Genomic DNA, 26458 nt, shown 5'->3' on the forward strand with positions numbered 1-26458 from the left:
GTTCCACATCTAAACTTTTAGTTTGCAAGGAAACAATACCGAGTTCACTTCACTGTTTAGGGACCTGAAACTGATTACATGAGCCCTCTTTCACTTTCAGCCTGTCAAAATATTGCTTCATTTAAATTTTACCTCCACCCTTTCTTCAAATCCTATTAGTATTAACTCTATACTTTGGTCCTCTGGTGTGTAGCCTCCCTCATTGCCATGAGTTAGTAAACCTGACTCATCATAGTCTATGAGAGGCTTATTATTTCAAGAACCCTATCATAACAATCTAGATAGTATAATATTTGAGATATGACTAAAGAGCTGTGGTAGGGAAAAAGATTAGCAAATTTATACCTGAGGTTATTTTCTTAATAAATCTAGTCATACTCAATAATGCTATAAAAACATTAAAAATGTGCAAACCACCCATATTGAAACTATCATCTGAATCTAAAACTGCTCTAAAAAACTAAGCCTATTAAAAAAAAATATGTATAATTTTACCAGGGGAGAGGTTCCTAAGACAACTCCCAGGTCTGATGATTCACTAGGACTCACAGGGCTTAACATATAGTCACACTCATGGCTATGATTTATTACAGTGAAAGGGTACAAAGCAAAATTAACAAAGGAAAAAGGCACATGGGCAAAGTCCAAAGAAAATCAGACACAAGCTTCCAAGACTCCTCTCCCAGTGGAGTCTCCAGGACACACTTAACTTCCCCAGCAACAAGTTATGACAACACGTATGAAATGTTCTCTACCAGGGAAGCTCATTGAAAACTCAGTTCTCAAGGGTTTTATTTGGGGACCATCACGTAGGCACCCTTGGTCTAGCAGTACCAAAATTCCAGACTCCAGAAAGAAAGAAAGTATTTAGTGTAAACCACTTTGTTTATACAAACAGCATGGGCACAGTGAGCTATTCTTATCAGTTAGAGTGGTTAGAACCCTCCCCAAATTCCTAGTTTCCAGATGCCAGCCAGGGGCCAACCTTGTAAGCAGGCCTTTCACAGGATAGCAGGCTGACCTGCTCCGTTAATTCTTTCCCACATAATAATATAAACTAGTTGAATTTATTCCAGGAATGCAAGGGAAGTTAACATTTATAAAATCTATACATGCATTCATTACATTAAAAGAAAACTGTGCCCTTCAATAAACAGAGAAAGTATTTGATAAAATGCAATACACATTCATAAAACCTTTTAGCAAAGCAAAAATTAACCTGATAAAATATATACACCAAATACTTACAGCAAACATTATTTGTTAAAACATTAGACGCATACTCATTAAGTCAGGAACAGACAGTAAAATATAATCAATGCTTCTACTCAGTATTTTACTGGAGATCTTAGCCAGTCTAATAAGATAAAAGAGAAATAAAAGGCATAAGGATTGGAGAGGAGAAAGGAAACGCTATTATCCACAGATAACAGGGTTGTTCTACCCCAAAAAAGGCAAGATGAAAGTTTAGGGACATGAAAGTTTAGCAAGATGACTGAATATAAGACTAATATATAAAAATCTATTGGCTTTCAGTAGGCAAATTATATATTGTATACTGTGTGGACTATGTCTTGATACAGCTATTATATTTTTAAAAATCAATTAGGGCTGGTGAACTTTGGGGAGTGGGGACTGTGTGACTGAGCATCCATAGCTCTCAGGTTTGTGCTGACACCAGGGATGGCTTCATTTCATCCAAAAGAAAATATCAGATTTTTAAAAATATAGCAGCTGTATTGAGATACAATCCACATACCATACAACTCATCCATTTAAAGCCAACCAATTTTTTAAAATATCAGTCATCTTGCTAAACTCCCACAGTCCTGAAAATCTGTCTCGGCTTTTTTGGGTAGAGAATTCTATCATCTATGAATATTGACATTTCTTTTTTCTTTTCCAATCTTTATACTTTTAATTTACTTTTCTTATCTTACTCCACTGGCAAGGAGCTCCAGAAAAAGCAACCTAGGCCAGACAATTACTCAAGTTTGGGCACTCTAACAGAGTATGGGTCTTTAACAGGGACAATGATAACAATATGGTTTAACTATACCCTAAAAATCCAAACATAATCTGGAGTTAAAAACTAAGTTCAAAATTGAAAAATCTGAAGAAGATGTTCCACTTCATATGAAAACTCCATCCTTAAACAAGCTCTACCAGGAAAATTTAGAAGCTACTTCAGCATTACCAGTGAAGGAACCATCAACAGTCTCCACTGGTGTGCAGGGATCTCAGGGTAAAGGAATTGGAAAATGCGGCATTACAAAAAGAACAAATAAGCTTTCCCACATCTCTGACTGTAGCACAACTAATGATTATTTAAATTTCAATAAAATCACTGAGGAAGATGATTTTCATGATGATTAAGCTTGAGTAAAACAGAGGAACATTCTTTTTAGAGGAGGCATTAGACCCAGTATTAGTGATCTGACTTCAGTGAGAGTAAGGAAAATGATGAAGAATTCACTATGAGTAAAAATAAAGTTTGTTTGTTTGTTTGTTTGTTTGTTAAGTGAAGGAAAAGCTCCAATAAAAAAGAATCCACTGAGGGGGAGGGTATAGCTCAGTGGTAGAACGCATGCTTAGTGTGCAGGAGGCCCTGGGTTTGATCCCCAGTATCTCTATTAGAGTAAATAAACTGAATTACCTCCCCCAGAAAACAAAAATCAAAACAAACAAAACCACACACAAAAAAATAAAGTAAAATAAAAAAGAATCCACCTAAATTAAAATGTAATACTTTGAGGATACCAGTAGATGCTGCTGCTGTAGCAGTCAATAAAATAAGCAACTCACACCGAAAAGTATCTCACTTCAGAGCCCATAAGGAAGCCATTACAAATATTCAATCCTGCAGCTAAAAGCAAGAGGAATAAACAGACTCCATCAGCAGCATCAAGAAGCAGTGGCACGAGCAGCAGCCCACCTGTGGACATTTATAGTAAGTCTGGATAACTGTACGATGTTTTACAATTTCAAGCATATTCCTATTGAACACAATATTGACTGTGATAGAAACACAGTGAAATTGAGAGATCACCATTTCTGCTTAATGCATGGGGGAATGCTATGTGAATGCCTGTGTGTGTGTGTGTGTGTGTGTGTCTGTGTATCTGTTTAAATAACCACATTATATTAAATCAATGATATAGGAAGTGCTTCTCATGTACCTACTAATAATGTCAGATAATATCTCTTTTTAAGGAAGCTTAGATCTAAATTTATCATGAGTAAATAGTGCTATAAATATTTTATATAAATATGTGAATCTTAATCAGCTGCTAGTTATATATATAACTTATATCATATATAGTTAGCATTTATGTCTCAAATCTTATTAACCATTAAAAATAATACCTAGCTTATGTGCTTTATAAAAACATAGATATTAACATAAAAATAAGCAATTCAGAATTATGATTAAAGTGGGCATTTGCCTTTTTCTTAAAAAGAAATTGCTCCTTCAACAGCTGAATGGCTAAACAAACTGCAACACATCCAGGAAATGGAATACTACTCGGCAATAAAAAAGGAAGGGTCTACTGACACATGCAACAGTTTAGATGGATCTCAAGGGCATTATGTTGAGTGAAAAAAGCTAGTCTTAAAAGACCATATATTGTATGAGTCCATTTAGACAGATTCTTCAAAATGATAAAGTTATAGATATGGAGAATAGATGGTCAATTACCAGGGTTTAGAAATGGTAGCGTAATGCCAGGTAGATACATCTATAAAAGGATAGCATGAGGGAGATCTTTGCAGTGATGGAATAGTTCTGTACCTTGATTGCAGTGATGGTTACAGGAATCTACACTTCTGATAAAATGGCATAGAACTACACACACACATTGTACCAATGTCTATTTCCTGGTTTTGATATAGTACTATAGATATATAAAATAGAACTATTTGGGAAACTGGGTAAAGAGTACACAGGAATCTCTGTATTATTTTTACAACTTCCTGTGAATCTGTAATTATTTAAAAATTAAAGCTATGAAAAAAAGAAGTAAAAAAGCAGTTGCTTTTCTATACAACAAAGAAAGTAACTTTTTAAAGATACCACTTAAATGAGTAATAAAAACCTAGGAATAAATCTTTTTAAAAGATATGCAAGAGTGGGATGTAAAAAATTACAAAACTTCATTGAAAAATAGGGAAAGGGCATAGCTCAACTGCTACAGTGCATGCTTAGCATGCATGAGGTCCTGGGTTCAATCCTCAGTACCTCCACTTAAAAGAATAAATAAATAAATAAAACTAATTACCCCCAAAAAAACCCTTAAAAATAAAATAAATAAATGAGGGGGGGGATAAATTAGGAGTTTAGGATTAACGGATACATATCACTATATAAAAATACATAAACAACAAGGGCTGACTCTATAGCACAGGGAACTATATTCAATACCTTGTAATAACTGATAATGGAAAAGAATTTGAAAATTATATATATATATATATATATATATATATATATATATATATATATATATACACACACACACACACATATATATATGTCACTTGCTGTGTATTTGAAACACTGTAAATCAACTATACTTCAGTAAATAATAATAATAAATAAAATATAATAGTATGACTTACCATAAAATTATAGTAATTAACATAGTATTGTATTGGTACAAAACAAACAGATAAACCAATAAAACAGAATGGAGAGCCCAGAAGCAGATCCATGAATATTTGGAAATTTGATAAGACAGGGATAGCATTATAGGTCACTGGGGAAAGGATGGACTTTTCAATTAAGAGTGTTAAGTATCCATATGAAAAAAAAAATTAGTGGTGGATTAAAGAATTAACTATGAATAGACAATCTGGAAAATTTCCAAAGAAAAATATACAAGAATATCTTTGACCTCAGGGTAGGGAAAGAGTTCTTAAACAAAACACAAAAAGTGTTAACCATAAAATAAAATGATAAATTTGACTATCTTAGAAGAACTTTTTTTTATTAAAAGAAACCATGAGGAAGGTGAAATGACAAACTGCAAAATGAGAGAAGGTATTTGCAATACACATTACTAACAAAAGACTGCTACCCAGCATGCATTTTTTAAATTTATGTTTTAAAAAGTAAAATGGAAATAAGACAGTAATCACAATGAAAAATCGTTTTATACTCTTTATATTGGTAAAAAATTAAATCCCTGTACTTAAAAATATATGTAAGGGGGGTGGTGGGGTATAGCTCAGTGGCAGAGTATGTGCTTAGCATGCATGAGGTCCTGGGTTCAATCCCCAGTACCTCCATTAAAGAAAAAAAAAAAAGGCAAATAAATTAACATAATTACCTCCCAAAAATGAAGATTCTTAAGGGAAGATTGGGAGAGTCTTAAATGGAGTATCTTAGATTTTCCTCGTGGGTGTGTAAACTGGTACACCGACTGTGGAAAGTGATTTGGCACTATCCTGAAAAACTAAACATTCATGTATGCTACTATCTACAATTACCACTCCTAGATTTACACCCTAAGAAATTCTTGCAAATATACATTGAGAAACATGTATAAGAACATTCATCAATGTTTATAATAGCAAAATAAATAAACAGCAAGAAAAAAAAAAACAAAATATCCAACTGCAGAAAAATAACTCTTCTTCTCAATGGGTAGGTTTCAGCTCAAATGTCACTACATTAGGCCTTTTCCAAGCTCAATTTAAATTTAAAACACACACAATATTCAGTCACTCTCTTCTAACAGCGATCCCTTTACTTTGACATCAAGACACAGCTATCAGTTACCATCTGAAGTTGGTGCATTTTTTTTAAAGGTCTGTCTTCTCCCCATGAGACAGTAAACTCCATGAAAAGAACATTGTATCTCTTCCTACTTTGTAACTCTAGGCCTTGGTACACAGTAACAATGAAAATGAAAAGGAAAGAGAAAGAGAAATCAAAAAAGAGGGAGATGGGTGAGGTGGATGAAGAAGAGTTCACTGAGATCTCTGACAAAAGGGTAAAAGGCAGCCAAGCCACAGAGGCTACTCATGAAGAATGGAGCAACTCTGTATCTGGAAAGTATGCTCACAGTCTGAGGAAGGACTGGAGAAAGACAATATAAAGACTTGGTAAAACTGGAAGAAAGAAAAAAGATTTGAGGGGAGGATCTGGGGGATACTGAGGAATTCAAAATTGTTTTCACTTTCTAGCTTTAGCTCTCACCCCTACTGTTGATATGCTTCCCTGGGGGATGGGGGGTGGTATATTCCCATTGGAAGACAGTGGGAAATAAGATTCACCTTAACTGAAATGTGCTTTATCATCAACTTTGCTATCACATAAAATAAAGGATGATATTATGGACTTAACTGTACCCTCTCAAAATTCATGTAGAAGTCCTAACCCTCATTCCCTCAGAATGTGATTGTACTTGGAGATAGGATCTGTAGAGAGGTAATTACAGTAAAATGAAGTCATATAGGTAGGCCCTAATCCACTACGACTGCTATCCTTATTAAGAGATTAAGGCAACATGTATACACACAGAGAAAGATCATGTGAAGACACAGCATGAAGGCAGCCTTCTACAAGCCAAGGAAAGAGGACTAAAAAGACACCAAGCCTTCTAATCTTGATCTTGGACTCTAGCCTCCAGAGCCATCAGAAAATAAATTTCCACTGTTTTAGGCACCCAGTCTGTAGTATTTTGTTATGGCAGCCCTAGCAAACTAATATACCAATCTAAATTAAAAGTACTTTGCCTAGAGTTGCTTTAGTCCGAAGGAAATTTTCCTGTGCTTCCCTAAGTCCCATAAACCAACTTCTATTAAGAGATAGTAAAAATCTGTTGTGCTATTAAGAATTATTGAACCTACCTAAAAATAAAAATAGAAAGACAGACTATATGAGACAGCAAAGGAGTATCTCCCAGGCCAAGGCACAAGACAAAAATCCCAGAAAAAGAAATAAGTGATAAGGAGATAGGCAATTTATCTGAGAAAGAGTTTAATGATGGCCAAGATGTTCAGAGAACTCAAGAGAAGTACAGATGCACAGAGCAAAGTTTTTAGCAAAGAGTTGGAAAATATAAAGAATACCCAAACATGGGGGAAAGGTATAGCTCAAGTGGTAGAGCACATGCTTAGCACCCAAGAGGTCCTGGGTTCAATTCCCAGTACCACCTCCAAGTGGAAATCAATGAAGAAACCTAATTACCTTCCCCTCAGAAAACAATGCAAGTAAAGAATACCCAAACAGAGTTGAAGAATAAAATCACTGAAATGAATAACACACTGGAAGGAACCAAGAATAGACTAAATGAGGCAGAAGAACAGATCACTGAGTTAGAAGACAGATTAGTGGAAATCACTACTGCATAACAGAAAAAAGAAAAAACAATGAAAGGAAACGAGGATAGTTTAATAGAACTCTGGGACATGAAGCACACTAATATTTGCATTATAGGAGTCCCAGAAAGAGGAGAGAGAGAGAGAGAGAGAGAGAAAGGACCTGAGAAAATTTTTGGAGAGATTATCACCAAAAACTTCCCCAACTTGGGAAAGGAAACAGTCACCCAAGTCTAAGAAGCGCAGAGAGTACCACACAGGATCAGCCCAAAGAGGAACATGCCAAGGCACATAGTCATCAAATTGACAACAATTAAGGATAAGGAGAAAATATTAAAATTAGCAAGAGAAAAGTAACAAATAACATACAAGGGAACTCCCATAAGGTTGTCCACTGATTTTTCAGCAGAAACTCTACAGGCCAGAAGGGAGTGGCATGATATATTTAAAGTAATGAAAGGGGAAACTTACAACCAAGAATACTCTATCCAGCAAGGCTCTCATTCAGATTTGATGGAGAAATCAAAAGCTTCACAGATAAAAGCTAAAAGATTTCAGCACCACCAAACCAGCTTTACAACAAATATTAGAGGACCTTCTCTAGTTATCAAACCGTAAGAAAAGAGAACAAAAAGAAGAAAGAGGAGAAAAAAAAACTACAAAAGATTGCTTTGGCTGTTCGGGATCTTTTGTGGTTCCTTATCAATTTTGGAATTGATTGTTCTAGTTCTGCGAGGTATTTTGTGAGTATTTTGACAGGGGTTGCAATCTCTGGATTGCTTTGTGTAGTGTGGCCATTTTGATAGTGTTGATTCTTCTAACCCAAGAGCACAAGAAATCTTTCCATCTCTTTGTGTCATTTCGGTTTTCGGAGTATAGGTAACCTCCTTGGTTAAGTTTATTTCTAGGCATTTTGTTGTTTTTGATGCAATGGAAATGTTTATGCCAGTTATAAAACTCTGGTTTTTGAACTGAAAAAAAAATGAATGAAGGGCTGCAAATGGCAAAATATCCTTCTTTCTTATGGGTTGGTTGTATTCCATTACATATATATATGTATATTGCATCTTCTTTGTCTGTTTAACTATTGATGTGCACTTAGGATGCTTCCATATCTTGGCAATTATAAATAATGTTGCTGTTAATAGCAGGGTTATGTATCTTTTTGAATTGATTCTTATTTTGTGGTTGGCTTTATTCCTTTGATAACTGTGTAAGTTTAAAAAGCTAAAGCTCTAAACATTCTTAGAAACAATGAACAGTACATATATGTAAACTTTAAAAATATATGTGAAAGAAAGAAAGAAAAAGAAGGAAGGAAGGAAGGAAGGAAGGAAGGAAGGAAAGAAAGAAAGAAAGAAAGAAAGAAAAGGAAGGAAGGAAAGAAAGGAAGGAAAGAAAGAAAAGAAAGAAAGAAAGAGAGAAAGAAAGAAAGAAAGAAAGAAAGAAAGAAAGAAAGAAAGAAAGAAAGAAAGAGAAAGGAAGAAAAGAAAAAGAAAGGAAGGAAGGAGGGAAAGAAAGAAAGAAAAGAAAAGAAAAGAAAGAAAGAGAAAGAAAAAGAAAGGAAGAAAGAAAGAAAGAAAAGGAAGGAAGGAAGGAAAGAAAAAGAAAAGAAAGGAAAAGAAAAAGAGAGAGAGAGAGAAAGAAAGAAAGAAAGAGAAAAGAATGAAAAGAAAGAAAGAAAGAAAGAAAGAAAGAAAGAAAGAAAGAAAGAAAGAAAGAAAGAAAGAAAGGAAGGAAGAAAGGAAGAAAGGAAAAGAAGGAAAGAAATGAGCTATTAAGCCATGAAAGGCATGGAAGAAACTTAAAGGACATATTACTAAATGAAAGACGCCAGTCTGAAAAGGTTACAAACTGTATGATTCCAACCAAATGACATTCTGAAAAAGGCAATGCTACAGAAACAATAAAAAGATCGTGGTTTCCAGGGGTTTGGGGAGAGGGAGGGAGGGAGGGAGGAATAAATAGATGGAAACACAAGGGATTTTTAGGGCAATGAAATTATTCTGTATGACTATAGTGGCGGCCACATGTCACTATGCATTTGTCAAAACCCAAAGAATGTACGTCATCAAGAGGGAACCCTAATGAATGTAAACTATGAATTTTGGTTGATAATAATGTGTCCATGTTGGTTCCTCAATCCAAACATGCCACACTGATGAGGGATGCTGAGGTGGGTGGGGAGGGCTGTGTGCAAACTCTGTATTTTCTGCTCAATTCTGCTGTGAACCTGAAACTGTTTTAAAAAATAAAATCTATTAATTAAAAAAATGATTGAAATTGCTTAATTATCTGAGTATGGGAAGTTGATAAACTACTGCCAAATTTCTGTTCCAATACTGATCTACAAGAAGACTCAAACAGAACCAACGTATCCATTTGGCATTGCAGAAAGAGTGCCCAGGACCCACAAGCTTTTCCAGAAAAGAAAATGCACAGGAAAATGTCTGAGATCTGGGCAGGAAAAGGGCAGGAACTGGTATTAAATAAGAAAATACAACTACAAAATTAAGAGATGTTTCATTAAATTCATGTATAAGTTTCATTAATTTTCAATTCCAAAACACATATAAATTTCCTTACATTTGAAAATAATCAGTACATTAGATTTTTGCATTTCTCAAGAACTATCATGTATGCAAAATGATTGCTTATCAAATCATAAATGAATCAAATAATTTTAAAAATAAGAGTAATTCATTCAAAAAGTTTTATAAGAAAAATATTCACCATTGAATATGGGTACATCTTAATATTTGATATGACACAGGGTAGTGTGTCTCTTTTCTCCCTCCATTCCCTAGCTGCCTGTCTCCTTCAGTTCCAAATTACTGATAATATAGTTCAGAGAGGGAGAGGCAGCGGTTCCCACAAGGGAGGGCTGGGAAGGTTGTGAGGGCAACGCTTCCAGGGATTAGGAGGATGAGCTCAGAAAAGCAGCAAGTACAAACAGTCCATGTATGATACACATGGAAACAGACTATACAAACATAGATACATCCTGGATGCTTTGAAACATAATTGACAGATTTAACAAGTAACAGATTTAATGCTATATTTCCACATCTAGAGGCAGGAGGCCACACTTAGAGGTAGGTAGTCTCTAGGAGCTAAGAGCAGCAACTGGCTGACATCCAACAAGAGAACAGTAACCTCACTCCTATAATCATAAAGAGGTGAATTCTGCCCAACAACTTGTAGTAGCTTGGAAGTGGAGTAGCTAGGGGAATCTTCCCTAGTCAAATCTCCAGATGAGAATACAACCTGGCCAACAACTTGATTACAACCCTTTTGGACCCTGAGTAAAAGACACTGTTAAGCTGTGCCCAGACTCTTGACTCACAAAAATTAAGGGATGAAAAGTGTGTGTTACTTTATGCCACTAAGTTTGTGGTCATTTGTTCTGCAGCAATAAAAACTAAAACAGTGAGCCAAGCTGGGCCCACATATTTCTTTAAGCCACATTTAAGTATTAAATAATTTATATTTCACTTTAAAAAGGAATTGGGGCAGATTAAAGCTACAAAATAGTCCCTTAAAGGTTCGTATGTACCTGTTAACAGAGATTAGAGAAAAACAATTAAAATTACAAAATATGAGAAGGTATGATGAAAAGCACTGATTGTTGAATAACCTGAATGTAATCAAATTCTGGATATTAGCATCCTAAGAAAACAAAAGAACAGAAAATATATTCAAAGCTATGCATTAATACGGAGGTGGAAAAACTGTCACAGCCCTCTCCAATTCAAGCCAAAACAGTGTTCACCACCAATCTCCTTAAGCAATATTTCAAGGATTTTTTTTCAAGTTAAAGGTACATAAAGAATAGTTGTATATAGATAGTTTTATATTTTGTAATACTTACAGTCTATTCTTGGATCACTTTAAATTTTCTTGTTGCAACATCTCCATGGTTACCCTGGGGATTACAATGGTCATCTTATATTTCTAACAAATTAGTTTGAACTCAGCTTTGGTAGTACACAAAACTCTGCTTCTATATAGTTCTGCCCTTCCTCTTTATGCGTTATTGTTACAAACTGTATCTTTGTACACTGTGATTTCCTGTCTCATTTTTATTATTTAGTCACATTCTGAGTAGGGTCGCAATAATGTGCCTTTTTAGTATCTGCTCCAGGTGATCTTCATGTATAAAACCACCAAGATCCTCCCACTGAAGTGGAAATGAGGATACAATGGGGGTGGCTGAGGCATCTGGGAAGAAAGTATAGAGTTTGCAATGACAATAAGACAGAAAGAGATCTTGCAAAGCTACAATATGGCAAACACAAGGTTAAAATAAACAGACTAGTAGTGTTATTCTGTAATGTATCACCTGACAATATGTTGAAACATTTAAAAGTATATATGTTGCTTCCAACCCGATAGATATGAGCATATAAAAATTACCAAATATACTTTCAAGATGTTGGAAGTTTCCGAAAAGCAAATTCTTTACTCAGTTCCTACAAACACATCATCACTGGTTCCAGCTCACCTTACTTATGTGTAGCTTTTAGAAAGTGCAGAAGACAAGGAGGTGGGAAGGTCATGTTTCCCCTTCCTGAGGTATATCATTCTCTGAGAGAGCATACAGAGGTCCCCCTCAAGCTCTGCTGAGCCCTGACCTCTGTGGGGAATCACTGCTCTAGTCCATTCTTTTCATTTCATAAATGAGAAAACGTGCTCAAAAGAACAGGCCTGCCAAAGATTAGCATGGTAGAGCCTGAATTAAAATGTATTTCCTGACTTCTCCCCACTCTATCACTTCTTGGTGAGAATAACAAGAGGATTCTCAGTTTCCTAATGTTGTTTTTGGAAACAAATCCAATTACATTTCTTTAAAAAGCTGAAATGTACAGATGCCTACAATGCAGTTTCCTCCAAGCTGCCACTCATGATTTTTCTATTATTAGTAGGAAAAACAAACATACCTTGGTTGCTGGCAAGAGAAATTCTGGAATAAAGAGTTAAGCACAAGAGGCAACAACAGAATTTTTAAGTCTAAGGCTAGAGGGTGAGGTTGCTCTTCCTCACCACAAATTTCTATTTTACTATGTTAATTCATTAAGTTTAAGAATACTGGTAAGTACCATCCTTTTAGGGAAAGACCTATGTTACTCAAGGGATCCAATACTAACTCCATGTAATTTTAACAGTTACTGAATACTGTCACTCCATCCTATGGGGTAGAAGGAAAATAAAGATACTTCTTAGCAAACACAATACAAAAATAAGTCAGAAAACAGTTTCTAGCTTAAGCACACCAACAGTGTATCAAAAAAACAAACAAACAAACAAACAAAAAACAACAAAAAAACTGAAACAAAGGTTACTTACAACTCCAGGACATTTTAATTCTAAAGAGCTTTAATAAATAAAAAGCCCCAGTTTCCAAATATCTATCAAAAAGGGAATGATCAAAGAGTCCAATCAGAGCTGTGGAAAAAAAATTTTTAAAGGAGGGGAAATAAAGGTTAATAACCATTTTCTTTCAAAAAGATAAAGATAAAACACTGCTTCCTCAAATAACCACTCAGAATGTCACTTGAGATGAATAGGCAGGAGGAATATAACTGTCCATATGTGCACTATATACAGTATTGGGCAACTAAATGCCAGCTTAGCTACTTAGGAATGGCTTGCTAAAACGTTGAAAAAATGAAAGACTTCGTCTTTGTCATAGACTGCCACTTCAGTGGAACATTCAGTGCACATGACTGGATGATAGATTTCTTCCATATCTGTCTCTGCCTGCTCCGCAGCATCTTGGTTAGACTTCATCTTCTTATGGCCTCGCCTTTTCTTCCTGTTCTCTGGGGTTTTGTATCTTAGAATCTCTTCTTTGTTGACAGAACAATTCATCACAAACATTGCTCTATATTGAGTTTTGTATGATTCATGCCTACGAGGAAAATGAAATGGAGAATTTGGATTTATGTTCTATTGTAATAGTTACACATTTAGATAAAACTTGAGAATAATTTACTGAAATACCAACCAAAGACAAGACATGAGAAATGGGAAGTTTAGAAGCTTTTAAGAGTTATTTTAGGAATAGGAAGAGACTTATCAATAGATAATAAAAAAAAATATATATCCTCTTTTCTATTGCTCTCAAAGTAATTTTCATCTCAGAAAAAAAATTTTTTTGATTTGCTCTTCAAACTTAGAAAGACAAAGAAGAGTGGGAAATCTGAGAGTCAACGTTTAAGTAATCTTTGTCTTTTCCTGTTGTGACCTGAGAGTCTGCTCTCCTCTCAATACAGGTGGTGCCATTCTAGTCATCATTTTAGTAAAAGCTATAGCTTTAAAAGCTTAAAGAGCATCTGACTTTATGATGTCCACTCTTGACTTACTCCAGCAGTCTAAGGAACAGATAATGCTTCCTTTGTTCTTCTCATATACTTATTATTTTCCTACTTCTTTCTCAACTTATTAAGTTATTTTCCATTTTTCCCCCCTTAAACCTCATGCAAAGAAATATCTGGCTAAAAAGAGTGAACTCAAGTTATTCCTTTATTGGTTCTGAATGCTTCTCCACCACTACCACCATGCTGGTACTTCTCCAGATGACACTATGAAAATTTCGTTTGTAATCCACTGTATTGGGATCCTGTATTAATATGGAACATAATTTTACCAAGGCCAACTTCTACTATTAGATCATGAAGCAACATGGTAACATGGCTTAATTTAAAAGAAAAGCAACTTAAGTACAAAAACATTTTACTTTTTCTTTATTTCATATTCTAGGTGTCAATTTATATAAAAAAGCTTAAGAGTTCAGATGAAGAGTACAAAAACTCATTGTTGTAGATGATCAGAAACCTCAAGCTAGCTAGTAAGAGTAAAGTACATCTGCCTACTCATTAGTTACTAGAACAAATCTACCACCCACAACATCATTTAGTTTCAGTTAACCTGATTCAGAACATGGACTAAACTAAGCATTTATAAGGCTACCAGAGAAAGGAAAAAGAAAAGTAAAAAAAAAAAAAAAAAAAAGGAAAGGAAAAGGGAAAGCGTGTATCTGGATCGATAGAATGAATGGGAAAAAATGACACAATCATCTCAGTTGATGCAGAAAAAGCACTTGACAAAATTCAACACTCTTTCATGATAAAAACACTCAATAAAATAAGAATAGAAGGAAACCACCTCAATGCAATAAAGGCCATATATAAAAACCCCATAGCTAACATCATACTCAATGATGAAAGACTGAAAACTTTTCCTCTAAGACAAGGAACAAGACAAAAACGCCTGCTTTCACTATTTTTATTCAACAAAGTACTGAAAGTTCTAATCAGAACAATTAGGTAAGAAAAGAAATAAAAGGTATCCAAATTGGAAAGGAAGAAGGAAAATTTTCTTTGTTCACAGATTACGTGACATTATATGTAGAAAACTCTTAATGATTACATTAAAAAACTATTAGACTAATAAATGAATGCAACATAGTTGCAGGGTACAAAATCAACACATAAAAGCTGCTGTGTTTCTATATACTAGCAATGAACAATCCAAAGAGGAAAGGAGAATAGAGATTACCCTAGATGCTGGGGTGGGTAGGAGTGGAGAATGATGAATTACTGTCTAATGGGTACAGAGTTTCTGTCTGGAGTATCGAAAAAGTTCTGGGAATGGATAGTTGTGGTGGCTGTACAATATTGTGACTGTGGTTCGTACAACCAAATTGTACACTTAAAATGGTTAAAATAGGGAACAAGATAAGAGTGCCCATTCTCATCACTCCTATTCAAAATAGTACTGGAAATCCTAGCCAGTCAGGTAAGAAAAAGAAATTAAAGGTACACAAATAGAAAAGGAAGAAGGAAAAATTGTCTGTTTGCAGATGACATGATCTTAAATATACGAAACTCTAAAGACTCCACCCAGAAAATGTTAGAACTAATAAATAAATTCAGTAAAGATTCAAGATATAAAGGCAACAAACAAAAATCTGTTGCATTTTCTCTAACAACAAACTGACAAATTATGAAAATAATCTCATTCACAATAGCATCAAAAATAATAAAATACTTCAGAATAAATTTAACCAAAGAGGTGAAAGATAAACACTGAAAACTGTAAGACACAAATGAAAGAAACTGAAGAAAACACAAATAAATGTAAAGATATCCCATGTTCATAGATTGGAAGAATTACAATGTTCATGCTACCCAAATCCCTTTATAGATTCAATGCAATCCTTATCAAAATTCCAATGGCATTTTTCATAGAAAGAGAAAAAAAATTCTAAAATTTGTATAAAACCACAAAATAGCCAAAGCAATCTCGAGAAAGAAGAACAAAGCTGGAGGCATCACATTTCCTGATTTCTAAGTATACTACAAAGCTACAGTAATAAAAACAGTAAGGGATGTATTAAAAACAAACTCATAGATCAACTAAACAGAATCAAGAGCCCAGAAAAAAACCCATGCATATACCATCAACTTGACAAGAAAGTCAAGAATATTCAATGGGGAAAAGAAAGTTTCTTCAATAAATGGAATTGAGAAAACTGGATATTCACATAAAAAAAAAATGAAATTGGAATTACATTCCAAATTGGAATCACAAAAATTAAACTGAAATAGATTAAGACTAATACATAAGATCTGAAATCATGAAACTCCTAGAAGAAAACATGGGGCAAAAGCTCCCTGACATTGGTCTTGGCAACGGTTTTTTGGAGATGACACCTAAAACACAGGCAATGAAAGCAAAACTAAACAAATGGGACTACATCAAACTAAAAAGCTTCTGCATAGCAATGAAACAATCAACGAAATAAAAAGGCAATCTATGGAATGGGAAAAATTATTTCAAGTCATTATGAGATATAAGGAATTCATTTAACACAATAGCAAAAAAAAAAAAAAAAAATCCTGATTAAAAAATGGGCAAAGGACCCGAGCAGACATTTTTTCCAAAAAAGACATAAAAATAGCCAACAGGTACACAAAAAGGTACTCAAGATCACAAATCATCAGTGAAATACATACCAAAAGTATGAAGTATCACCTCATACCTATTAGAAATAGCAATGATCAAAAAGACAAGATAACAAAAGTGAACCCTTGTATACTGTTTGTGGGAATATAAACTGGTACAGCCACTAGGGAAACAGTATGGAGGTGCCTCAAAACATTAAAAATAAAACTACCGTATGATCCAGCAATCCCACTTCTGGGAATATATATAAAGGAAATGAAATCACTATCTCAAAGAGATATCTGGGCCCTCACCTCAGACAGGTGATCAAGGTCCACATTAACAATCATAGATCATGTTGATAGTTTGTTCACTTGATATAATGTGATGAAAACGGCACTTTACTTCTATGGTCTTCCTCCCAAAAACCTATCGCAGCATTATTTACAATAGCCAAGACATGGAAACAACCTAAGTGTCCACTGAAAGATGAATGAATAGAGAAAATGTAAGTACATACAATAGAATCACAAAAAAAGAAGAAAATCCTGCCATTTTTAACAACATGGATGAAACTTGAGGGCATTATGTTAAGTGAAAAAAGTCAGACAGAGAAAGACAAATAGTGTATGATCTCACTTATAAATGGAATCTTAAAAAAAAAACTGAACTCACAGAAACATAGATTGGTTGTTGGTGGAGGAGGGTAGATGGGTAAAGGTGATCAAAAAGTACAAACTTTCAGTTATAAGATGTACAGCATGGTGACTATAGTTAACAATACTATATTGCATACTTGAAAATTGCTAAGAGTAGGTCTTAAAAGTTCTCAACACACACACACACACACACACACACACACACACACACATAACTGTGAGGTGATGGATGGTTAACTAACCTTATTGTGGTAATCATTCTAAAATATATTTGGTGGGGAAGGTATAGCTCAGTGGTAGAGCATGTGTTTAGCATGCAAGAGGTCCTGGGTTCAATCCCCAGTACCTTCATTTTAAAAAAGATGAACCTAATTACCTCCCTCACCAAAAAAGCTTAAAAATAAATAACTAAAAATTTAAAAATAATATAAAATATATTTGAATATCAAATCATCACGTTGTATACCTTAAACTTACACAATGTTATATGTCAATTACATCTCAATAAAGCTGGGAAAATATTTTTTTTAACTTTAAATGGTCTAGTTGACAATAAATTGAATATTCAAATAAAGTACTCTTTTAGAACAAAATTTTTACATGGTTAAAATGATAAATTTTATGTTACATGAATTTTATCACAATAGAAAAAAAAAAGAGGTGTATTTAAGAGATTTCGTCATTCCACAACAATATGTGAGGTTTTACTGAACACTTACCAACACTGGCAAGTGCTTTATTAGAAAAACTACTTTGATAACAGACTACGTATAACCAAAATTATTTGTATAAAGATTAGTCATGTAGCACATGTCATACATACACATACGTACGTACATAGTCATGTAGCACAAAGGAGAGAACTTTGTCAGAATTCCTAAGTTCCTCAAACATCTATTTCTGATTTAAACAAGGACCACCAAGTGGTATTTTTCTTGTGCACGTGTGTGCATGCACATGTGTGTGGTTACCCTTTATCCATTACCTTTGGCAGTCAAGACACAGTGTGGTCATGCAGGCAGGGCAATTCAAGACAGCATCACTATTTGGAACAGGCTGTTGTTGCTGACGTGGCCTCTGTATTCCAAAACCATGGTAACTAAAACAGAAAAAAAGAAGTGGAGGAGGGAAACAATTAAAGCCAGATCTTGATTTCTAATGCCACTGTCCAATAGAAGAAACCAGTACTCCTTAGAGAAATCATTGAGTCTAGAAATGGGGATTACAACATGAACCTGGAACATCTTGTAGTGCCAAAAAGTAAGGAAATGCTCAAAAAGAAAAAAGAAAAAACCCACAATGAGATAGGTATGTTAAAAGGGCCCAGAAGCCAACTGAAAGAGCTCCCAGTGGCCTAAGATGAAACAATTAGAGCATCAAAATAAAGTAGTATTAAATCACAACCAAAGTATAAATAAATACCCATGAGTCCATGCTGACATAAATGACTTAATAAATAAATGAGGGAGAATAGACAAGTCTCCAATACAAAAGAATTACAAATAATTTATGAAGATACTCTCCCTTCAAGAAGGTGGAGCGTAACTCCCTACTCTTTAAGTCTAGGCTAAACATAGTGACATCCTTCTAAAGAGTACAATACAAAAAGGAGGGAAAGAGTAACTGCATAATAGTGAAACACTACCTCATCAGAGTGATCACGGTAAACATTAACAGTCATACATCATGCTGATAGTACGTGCCCTTGATATAAAGTGATGAAAATAGCACTTCATTTTCATCACTCTGTAGTCTTCCTCCTAAAAAACTCATAATTCCACTCTAATCATGAGAAAAACACTAGATAAATTCCAATAGATATATCTCCCACAATAAACTGTCATAGCCAAGAAAAGCCTAAGGAGACGTGACAACTAAATGCAACATGGTACCCTGGATAGGTTCTTAGAACAGAAAATGGATATTAGGTAAAAACTAAGGAAATCTGAATAAAGTATGGACTTTAACTAACAATAATGTATCAATACTGGTTTATTAATTGCAATAAATGTATTATGTATTAATGCATGATGTTAATGATAGGAGAAACTCTGTGTGTGTGTTGTAAGGGAGTGGGGAGAAATATGAAAATTCTCAATTTTTGGCTCAATTTTTTTGTAAATCTAAAACAATTCTAAAAAAATAAAGTCTATTAATTAAAAAAAAACCAATAAAGCTATATTTAAAAACAAGAACGTAAGCTCTAAGTGCCTAAGGATTTTATTCTCATTCCCTGTTGTATTTCAAGAGTCTAGGACAGTGTCTGGCATACAGTAAGTGCTCAATAAATATTTGCTAATTGAAAGACTTAAGCATGAATCTACATATGAAGGCACTAAAATATAAAAGTAAATATTCTTAAAAGGGGCTTATGGTAAACTCTTGAAAATTGAACAGCAAAATGCAAATCATATGGTATTATTCCTAAACTCTTCAAATGTTTGTGTGGAAAACAACTGAGAACATGTGGTATATATTTCATAATTGTTGTTAAATACCTCCAATGTTTAGCAAATTTCAAAACCCAAACCCCAAGAAAATAATCATCCGTTCAACAGACACTGAATGCCCATATAACAATGCAGAAGACGCTTGGGATATAGCATTGAACAAAACGGGCATGATCACTGCCCTTGCGGTGCTTAAAATGTGGTGAATTCATTATTTGAAACTGATTTGGGGGTTCTTAAAAGGCAACTACTGCTTGATGCAGTAATGTGAATAAATCAGTAACATGTTATTTCTTCTCAAGATTATATAACAATGAAACTACATTCCATCTTACTTCACTGACAAATTATGTTACCAGAATCAGGAGCTAGACTGTAAGCTCCTTAATTGTTTCAATATCACTCATAGCACTTAAAATCTTCATTTCACACTTGTAGGTGTGAAAAATATTCATCAAATAACTGCAAAGGGCAATTCAACGAAGTCCTGCATGGGTGAAAATGGGAGAGGAAAAAAGGACAAAGTGGGGGGATGGAAGCTAAAAAGTGGTGCTCAAAGACCCACACAACATCAAAATCCCTCTGGGCTTGACGAGTACAGATTCCTGGACCCCACCCTAGCTGAATCAAAACCTCCTAGAGAAGACTCAAGGGTTTGCATTTCACTCTCCCCAGCTGATTCTAAAGCACAGGCAGGTGAGGGAAACAGTAGGTAACAGGACTAGGTTGCCTAGCTTTCATTCTTATGGCAAATCAGCCTTTAACAACTCAAATTTGAGAACAAGTATGGAGTTTCCTCTTGGGATGATGAAAATGGTTTGAAATTAAATAGAGGTAGTGGCTGCACAACACTGTGATTACACTAAATGCCACTGAATTGTTCTGTTTAAAATGGTTAATTTTTTATTACATGAATTTTACCTCATTTTAAAAAATCAAATTTGTAAATAGTTACAAAGAACAATTCAGGAAGAAAATATCCACTCTTCATCCACATAAACTCTTTTTTTAAAATTTGTTGTTGTGGTTGTTCTTAATTTGGGGGAGGGTCAGGGGGAGGTAATTAGGTTTGCTTATTTATTTATTTTTAGAGGCGGTTCTGGGGATTGAACCTGGGACCTCACGTATGCTAAGCACGCACTCTACCACTCGAGCTACACCCTCTCCCCCATCCACATAAACTCTTAATCTCCAAGTAATTTTAAATTGTGTTTACTTGAAAAAAAGTCAGCTTTCTTTCTTGAAAGGAGAGACTGACTAGCTACAGCAGTTCGAATTCAGCAACAGTTGTTAAAAAACCAGTTATCTGATTGAAATTTGCTGGTCTTTCTCAAAATAAAACTATTCAGTTTTATCTCAAACTTTCTTTATGCAGGTCTGTAGAAACATATACACATACACTCAAAATGTGAATATAGTGAAAATCATCTCTTTTAATCATTTTTTCTAAAGAGTCCAAATATTAAATTTAAGTTCTTACCCTCTTCTCTGTGCATCAACCCAGGCCTGATCTCTGTTATCTTTTTCAGGATCATACAGTAATTCATCATTTGTTGGAATTCTGTGTTGTTTCTTCTTTTTTCTCTTGGTCACTTGTGCTAATTTTGAAAATGTTAAGGATATGGCTAAGTATCACGTCTAAAGTTCACACATCTTAAATATAGAATAAAGAATCCCATTTCCTCAGCTACATACTCTTTCCATTTGTATTTTCCTAAAAAAAATTTTTTTAACTATTCCTCCAAATGAAGTTCAGAACTCAGCTCAAATAATGAGAATTCAGTCTCAAAAAGGCCACTCAAAGCAAGCCAAGAATAGAAACTATTTCTGATGTCTTAAATTCTAAGTTCTCATACATAAAATGCTACTGAAATCAAAACAAAAATGAATGGAAACTTTCAGCAACTGTGAAGCTGGAGAGATCCTGGCTGGACAAGCACGTCAGGTCTAACTGTTCTCCCAGTCCTTTGACCCTCCCCAGAAGCTCCTCAATAAAATGGTTTGATCAAAAAATAAATAAAAACTATGGTCATCCACATACATCAGGCCGACTTCATCAGGTCTATATTTATGTAACAAGTACATAAAAACATAAAATTGCTTCTTTACGATATAAATTTTTTATATGTGTACTCCAGCATAGTTACTGATATAAGTAAGTTAGTTTCAGCTCTTTCATTATGCTCAACTTTGCTCAAATTTTATACAAAATCAATTCCAAAGAACAGAAAGGTTGATGAAAAAGCAACAATTTAGGGAAAATTCTGCAAGAGAGTAAAACTATAGAAACTATTTGCAGCTGTAAAAGCAAATGTTGCGGTGCTAAAGATCCTGAAGGAAGAGGGGGCAAAGAGCCCTCCCTCTGAGGAAAGAGGTGCTGAGTCGGTTCCTCCCCCCAGGGATGCCTATGCAACACCAGTCTCAGGCCCACGTCCTCAGATGTGTGTGTTCCCATCTGTTCTTATGAATTAATTCTGCCTTTGTTTTCACATCAACTGCCTGCAATTTCTTAAAAGATAAAATTCAGAGAGAAATCCTGGTATCAAATAATTGCTGGGTAAAACTTCTTTCATAAAATATAACCACTACACCTCGTATATTTGTTACCTACTTGCTTTGTCTTCATCCTCAGAATCAGAATCAAAATATATATCATCATAGAATTTTGTTGGAGCCGTTCCAATTTTCCCATTTCCTGAGGAAGACCCTATTCAAACCATAAAAGAAGTTTGAAGACTGAACCATACATAACTGACAAGAAAAAAACCTCCATATATTCTTCCATCACTTCAAAGTGATATCAACTCGCTCCCAGTTTCATCTGGGTGGAAAAATACTTTCACGTCAATGACTTATTAGATTTCTGTGCCTTGTGCAATTATAGAAAATTTCATTTCCTTGAATAAGTGTTCCAAATCATGATAAAATTATTCTCTCTCCCTTCCCACCAAGGATTGAAAGCATATTTAATAATGATAAAAGCACATCTAATTAAATAAAATAGCCATATTTTCAAGTTGGCAACATACACATCTCTACCTGTCAGCCATGCAGTATACTGTGGAGAACAGGGAATAAACATCTTGTTTTAAGGGATTTAGAAGAAAGAGGATAAGAGCCCTACAGGAAGTCAGGAGGAATGAGTCAGGACACACTCTTCCTCTCCTCAGTTGTGCCTAGTGCCATGATATTACCTCTACTTAGGTCATCATATGCCTGCATCCCTAATTCTTCCTGCTAATTAACATCTGCTTTTGCTTTTATCATTATCATTTATGCTTTCAATTCTTAACAGTTAATATACAGCATAACAACATGGAAGCCAATGCTGAGTAATCCTACTTTCACAAAGTTTTCAAGTCAGGTATATTTTACAAAGAGATAAAGTATCAAAATGAAGTATGTTTTATTACTTACTAAAATAAGACAGGAATTTGTAGCAACACATCATTCAATCTGCTATATCTGTGCTACAAAACTTTAAAAAAAATTTTATAAGCTAATGTGTCCCTTTTTCCTTTTATCCTGGTGTTAAAATTACACAAGGAAATCATACAAGTAAACAGTACTAAACAGCCTCTTTCCAGCAACACAGGAAACTTCTTCACTGGCAAGCAAAGAAAACTATGCTCAGGTTGCCAAGCACATTTACTCATTCACTCAGTAAATATTTACTGAGCACTGACTGAAAGTGCTGGAGACACAAAAGAGCACAAATAATGTCCCCTGTCATTATGGAGCTTAGAAAAATATAGGAAATCTAATTAAAAGTTTACCTGTTTCCAGAGATGATAACTTATCCTCCATTGTTTTTATGGTGGAATTTAATTCAGCTTCCATTTCTTTTTCAAATTCATCTTCACTAGATGATTCACTTTCTCCAGTAAGGCATTCTCTGATGAGTTTTCGTTTTTGGTCGGGAGTTCCATGTAAAAGCACATCCACTTCATCTTCAGAACTAGAACACATTTCAATCAGAAAGAATGTGAATATTAAAAAATATTAAAGAAAGAATATTGAAACACACATCATCTCACTGCCAAACAATTTTAAGCCCTACAAGGTTGCATTTGATTCATCTGTCATTACATACAGCTATTCTCACTTAATAGATCAACCATTTCTGCATATTTCCAAATATATTTTTAATGTCTGCGTAACATTTCCTCTTGTAGATGCTACACTATACAGTTATTTCTCTTTGCTATTAAACATTACAGTGAACATCTCTGTGTATATAACTTTGTTTCTGTTGAATTCCTTAGGTTAAATGTCTAGAATTAGATACAAACATCCCCCTGACCTCTGGAATTATCACACTACTTTCCAAGAGTATTACACCAATTTATAATTCCATCAGCAATGAAAAGTTTACCTCACAGAACTGGGAGTTTTTTTAAACTCTGGATCCTAAAGTAAAACTTAATATAGGTAACAAATATACAGCTAATATATTCACACAAAATGTTAACAGATAGTAAATGAAACACCTTAGACATTTCTGATATAATCAATAGTACATAAATAATGTTCAATTATTCATGGTCTTCAACTGATGAAGAGTTACAGACTATTCCTGGGATTTTCTTCTCTATTTTTCTCTTCTAGAACAATGCTTGTGAGCCTTCTGCAGAATGTAAATAAGAAAAATGCAATTCACACCAATCGATTTTGCTAATGAGATAACCTTATCCAGATTATTCTCCCAAGAAAATTCCCCATCTGACATTCCTCATCCTGACCAGCATGCTCCCCTTCTCCATTACCACTATATCCACTCAAGTCCTATTAACTCTGCCTGTACCATCATATCCTAAGGATCTCCAGGCCTCCAAACTCTTCTGTTTCATTCCACCCTTAACCCTGCTGCCAGAATGTTACTCCTAAAGAACTCTCATCACATCACTACCCAACTCCAAAAGAAATCATCTATAACCAACTTCTGAGTACAGCATTCAAAAGAGCCTTCCACAATCTGGTTTCAACTTATTAAACACCTCTCTAACACAATCTTCCTTTTTAAAACAAGCATTGGCTTCAGAACCTTGAGCAGGCAATACTGTCTAATAACACTGTTTGGTTTTCACAGTATTTATTTTTACAGTTACCTCACCAGTGACAACTGACACAGCAATATAAAGCTTCCTTAAAGAAATTTAACTACAAAAGTGTAAACTGACTTAAAGAAAAATGTTAAATAAATAACAAGATGAATATGGAGATGGTAACGGCAGGATAACTCAAGTTCAGCAAACACTGCTACATTCCAATCAAACTGAATTACTAATTGAGGCTGACATATACCTCCTTTCACAGACTAAACCCATTAACTGAAACTCTTCATAAGAGAATCTTGGAATCCATCCTTAGTCCCCACGACAGAAATCTTCAGAGCAGTCTGATCTCCCATGCCTATAACCTCTCCAGGATAATATGAGAAAACATTGTTATTGAAGTAACGAATTTCACAGAAAGCTTAATCGGACAGACTGTTTCAAGGCTTATGAATAGGATATATTGACAGCTTTAAAAATGGCTAAATTTGCCTGCAAATCTCTTGTCAACATAACCGCAAGTTTCCCTCGGACAGGAAATCCCTCCCTTCTGGAAATTCCCATGGAACTTCATCTGTGACTATCCCAGGTCATCTTTTTCTACAGAGTTCTTCTGAGATACACGTTTATTTTCAAGACATATATCTTCCGGAAATAAAAAATATCTTATTTCTCCTATTCACTGTTAAGCCTGTCGAAGACGAAAATCTTATGACTGACCTCTGTCGCCCAGAGCAAGCACATATAATAGGTGCTCAAAAAAAAGTTAAATATTCCCTTATTTCTGTTTATATCAGTTCAGTCTTCATGATGGTCACCTCACAGAAAGTCCCCCACAACATACTTATAATACACTTATTATACTTCCTTTTCATGGATGAGAAACCGAGGATAAGTGACTTGCCTCCAGTCACACTGCTAGTAAGCTGCAGAAGCAGGACTCGATCTCACAGCTTCTGAATCTTACGTGTAATTCCAGAATATGCCCCTTCCCCGCGCCAGGGTCGGCCTCGCCTCCCCCGTGGCTGCGCGACCTCACCAGAACCCGCTCGGCGTCCCGCAGGCGAGAGCTGGGCCGAGGGTCCGCACGGGCCCGGCAAGCACAGCGAGCGGGGGAGGTTAAGGCCTGGTCTTGGCCCGAAGCCTCGGAGGCCGGAGTGGGTCAGGGGCCCACCTGCTCAAAGCCGGCTCCTCGTCGCTAGGCTCTTCAACTGCGTAAGGGTCATAGTCATCTTGAAAGCGGTTCATGGTAGCCTGAACCCTCGGACACCGTCTATGGGCGTCCGCACAGCATCTGTTTACTCCGCAGGTCCGTTCCCTAAAACGCTCCGGGAACCACTTCCGCGCCCTCCCTGCGCGCCTGCGCGGATCGTCCCGGGGCGAGGGGAGGCGGGGAAAGGGGGGGGTAAGGAAGGAGGCGGGGAAAGGGGCGTGTCCCAGCGTCCCGAGGCTTTCCTCCGCAGCTCCTGCTTCCTTGGAAACAGCTGCCTTATTACTGGAAGTAGCATTTGGCACCCTCATAAGCGGCAGTCTCTATGGTGAACACTCTACGTGCAGTGGCTCACGTTGTGACGTGAAAAAGCAGCAATCTAGATACTGAGGGAGTTGCAGCCTGAGATCTGGGCCAGTAGGTCTCTGAACACTAGCACCCAACATCCCTCGAACATCCTCGCCTGAAGCCTTTCTGCCTTTTCACGTACGACTGACTCGCCTTCACACTACTCACTTTTCAATCTGACTTCGGCCCCGTCTGTCTACCAAAAAGTTGCTAGGCTGTCACCACTTAAGTCCTAATTACTTTTTCTTAGCCACTTCTTAGTCCTGACCTTTGCTCAGACTTTATCCATTTCCACTTGAATATGTGAGATGAAGCAGATGACAGCCTCTTGATTGTGAGACCGTTTCCTCCCGTTTCTGTACCGGCCTATTCTCAAGTTCTTCCTTCCTTAAATACAACCTCCCCTTTTCATAATTCCATTCAGATATCTTATTTGATCCTTGCCCTCTCCTCAGATTTCCA

At 35.6% G+C, this 26458-nt stretch overlaps 1 protein-coding gene across 2 annotated transcripts; it reads right to left on the reverse strand.

The window, feature by feature from the left end:
• Nucleotides 1-12664: 12664 nt before the first annotated feature.
• Nucleotides 12665-25807, reverse strand: EAPP (E2F associated phosphoprotein). Of its 2 annotated transcripts, XM_006191271.3 has the most exons (6): nt 25613-25802; nt 23161-23342; nt 21996-22091; nt 20865-20982; nt 17920-18033; nt 12665-13237 (listed from the first exon to the last, which is right to left on the reverse strand). In XM_006191271.3, exons 1-6 carry the CDS (start codon nt 25684-25686, stop codon nt 12964-12966), a joined length of 858 nt encoding a protein of 285 aa, XP_006191333.1. In that variant the 5' UTR covers nt 25687-25802; the 3' UTR covers nt 12665-12963. The 2 variants fall into 2 exon arrangements, with proteins under 2 accessions (XP_006191333.1, XP_032337750.1); XM_032481859.1 differs by lacking the exons at nt 12665-13237; nt 20865-20982 and having other exon boundaries at nt 17963-18033; nt 25613-25807.
• Between the last annotated feature and the right edge of the window lie 651 nt (nt 25808-26458).

Source organism: Camelus ferus, chromosome 6 (assembly GCF_009834535.1).
Source record: "Camelus ferus isolate YT-003-E chromosome 6, BCGSAC_Cfer_1.0, whole genome shotgun sequence".
NCBI lineage: Eukaryota > Metazoa > Chordata > Mammalia > Artiodactyla > Camelidae > Camelus > Camelus ferus.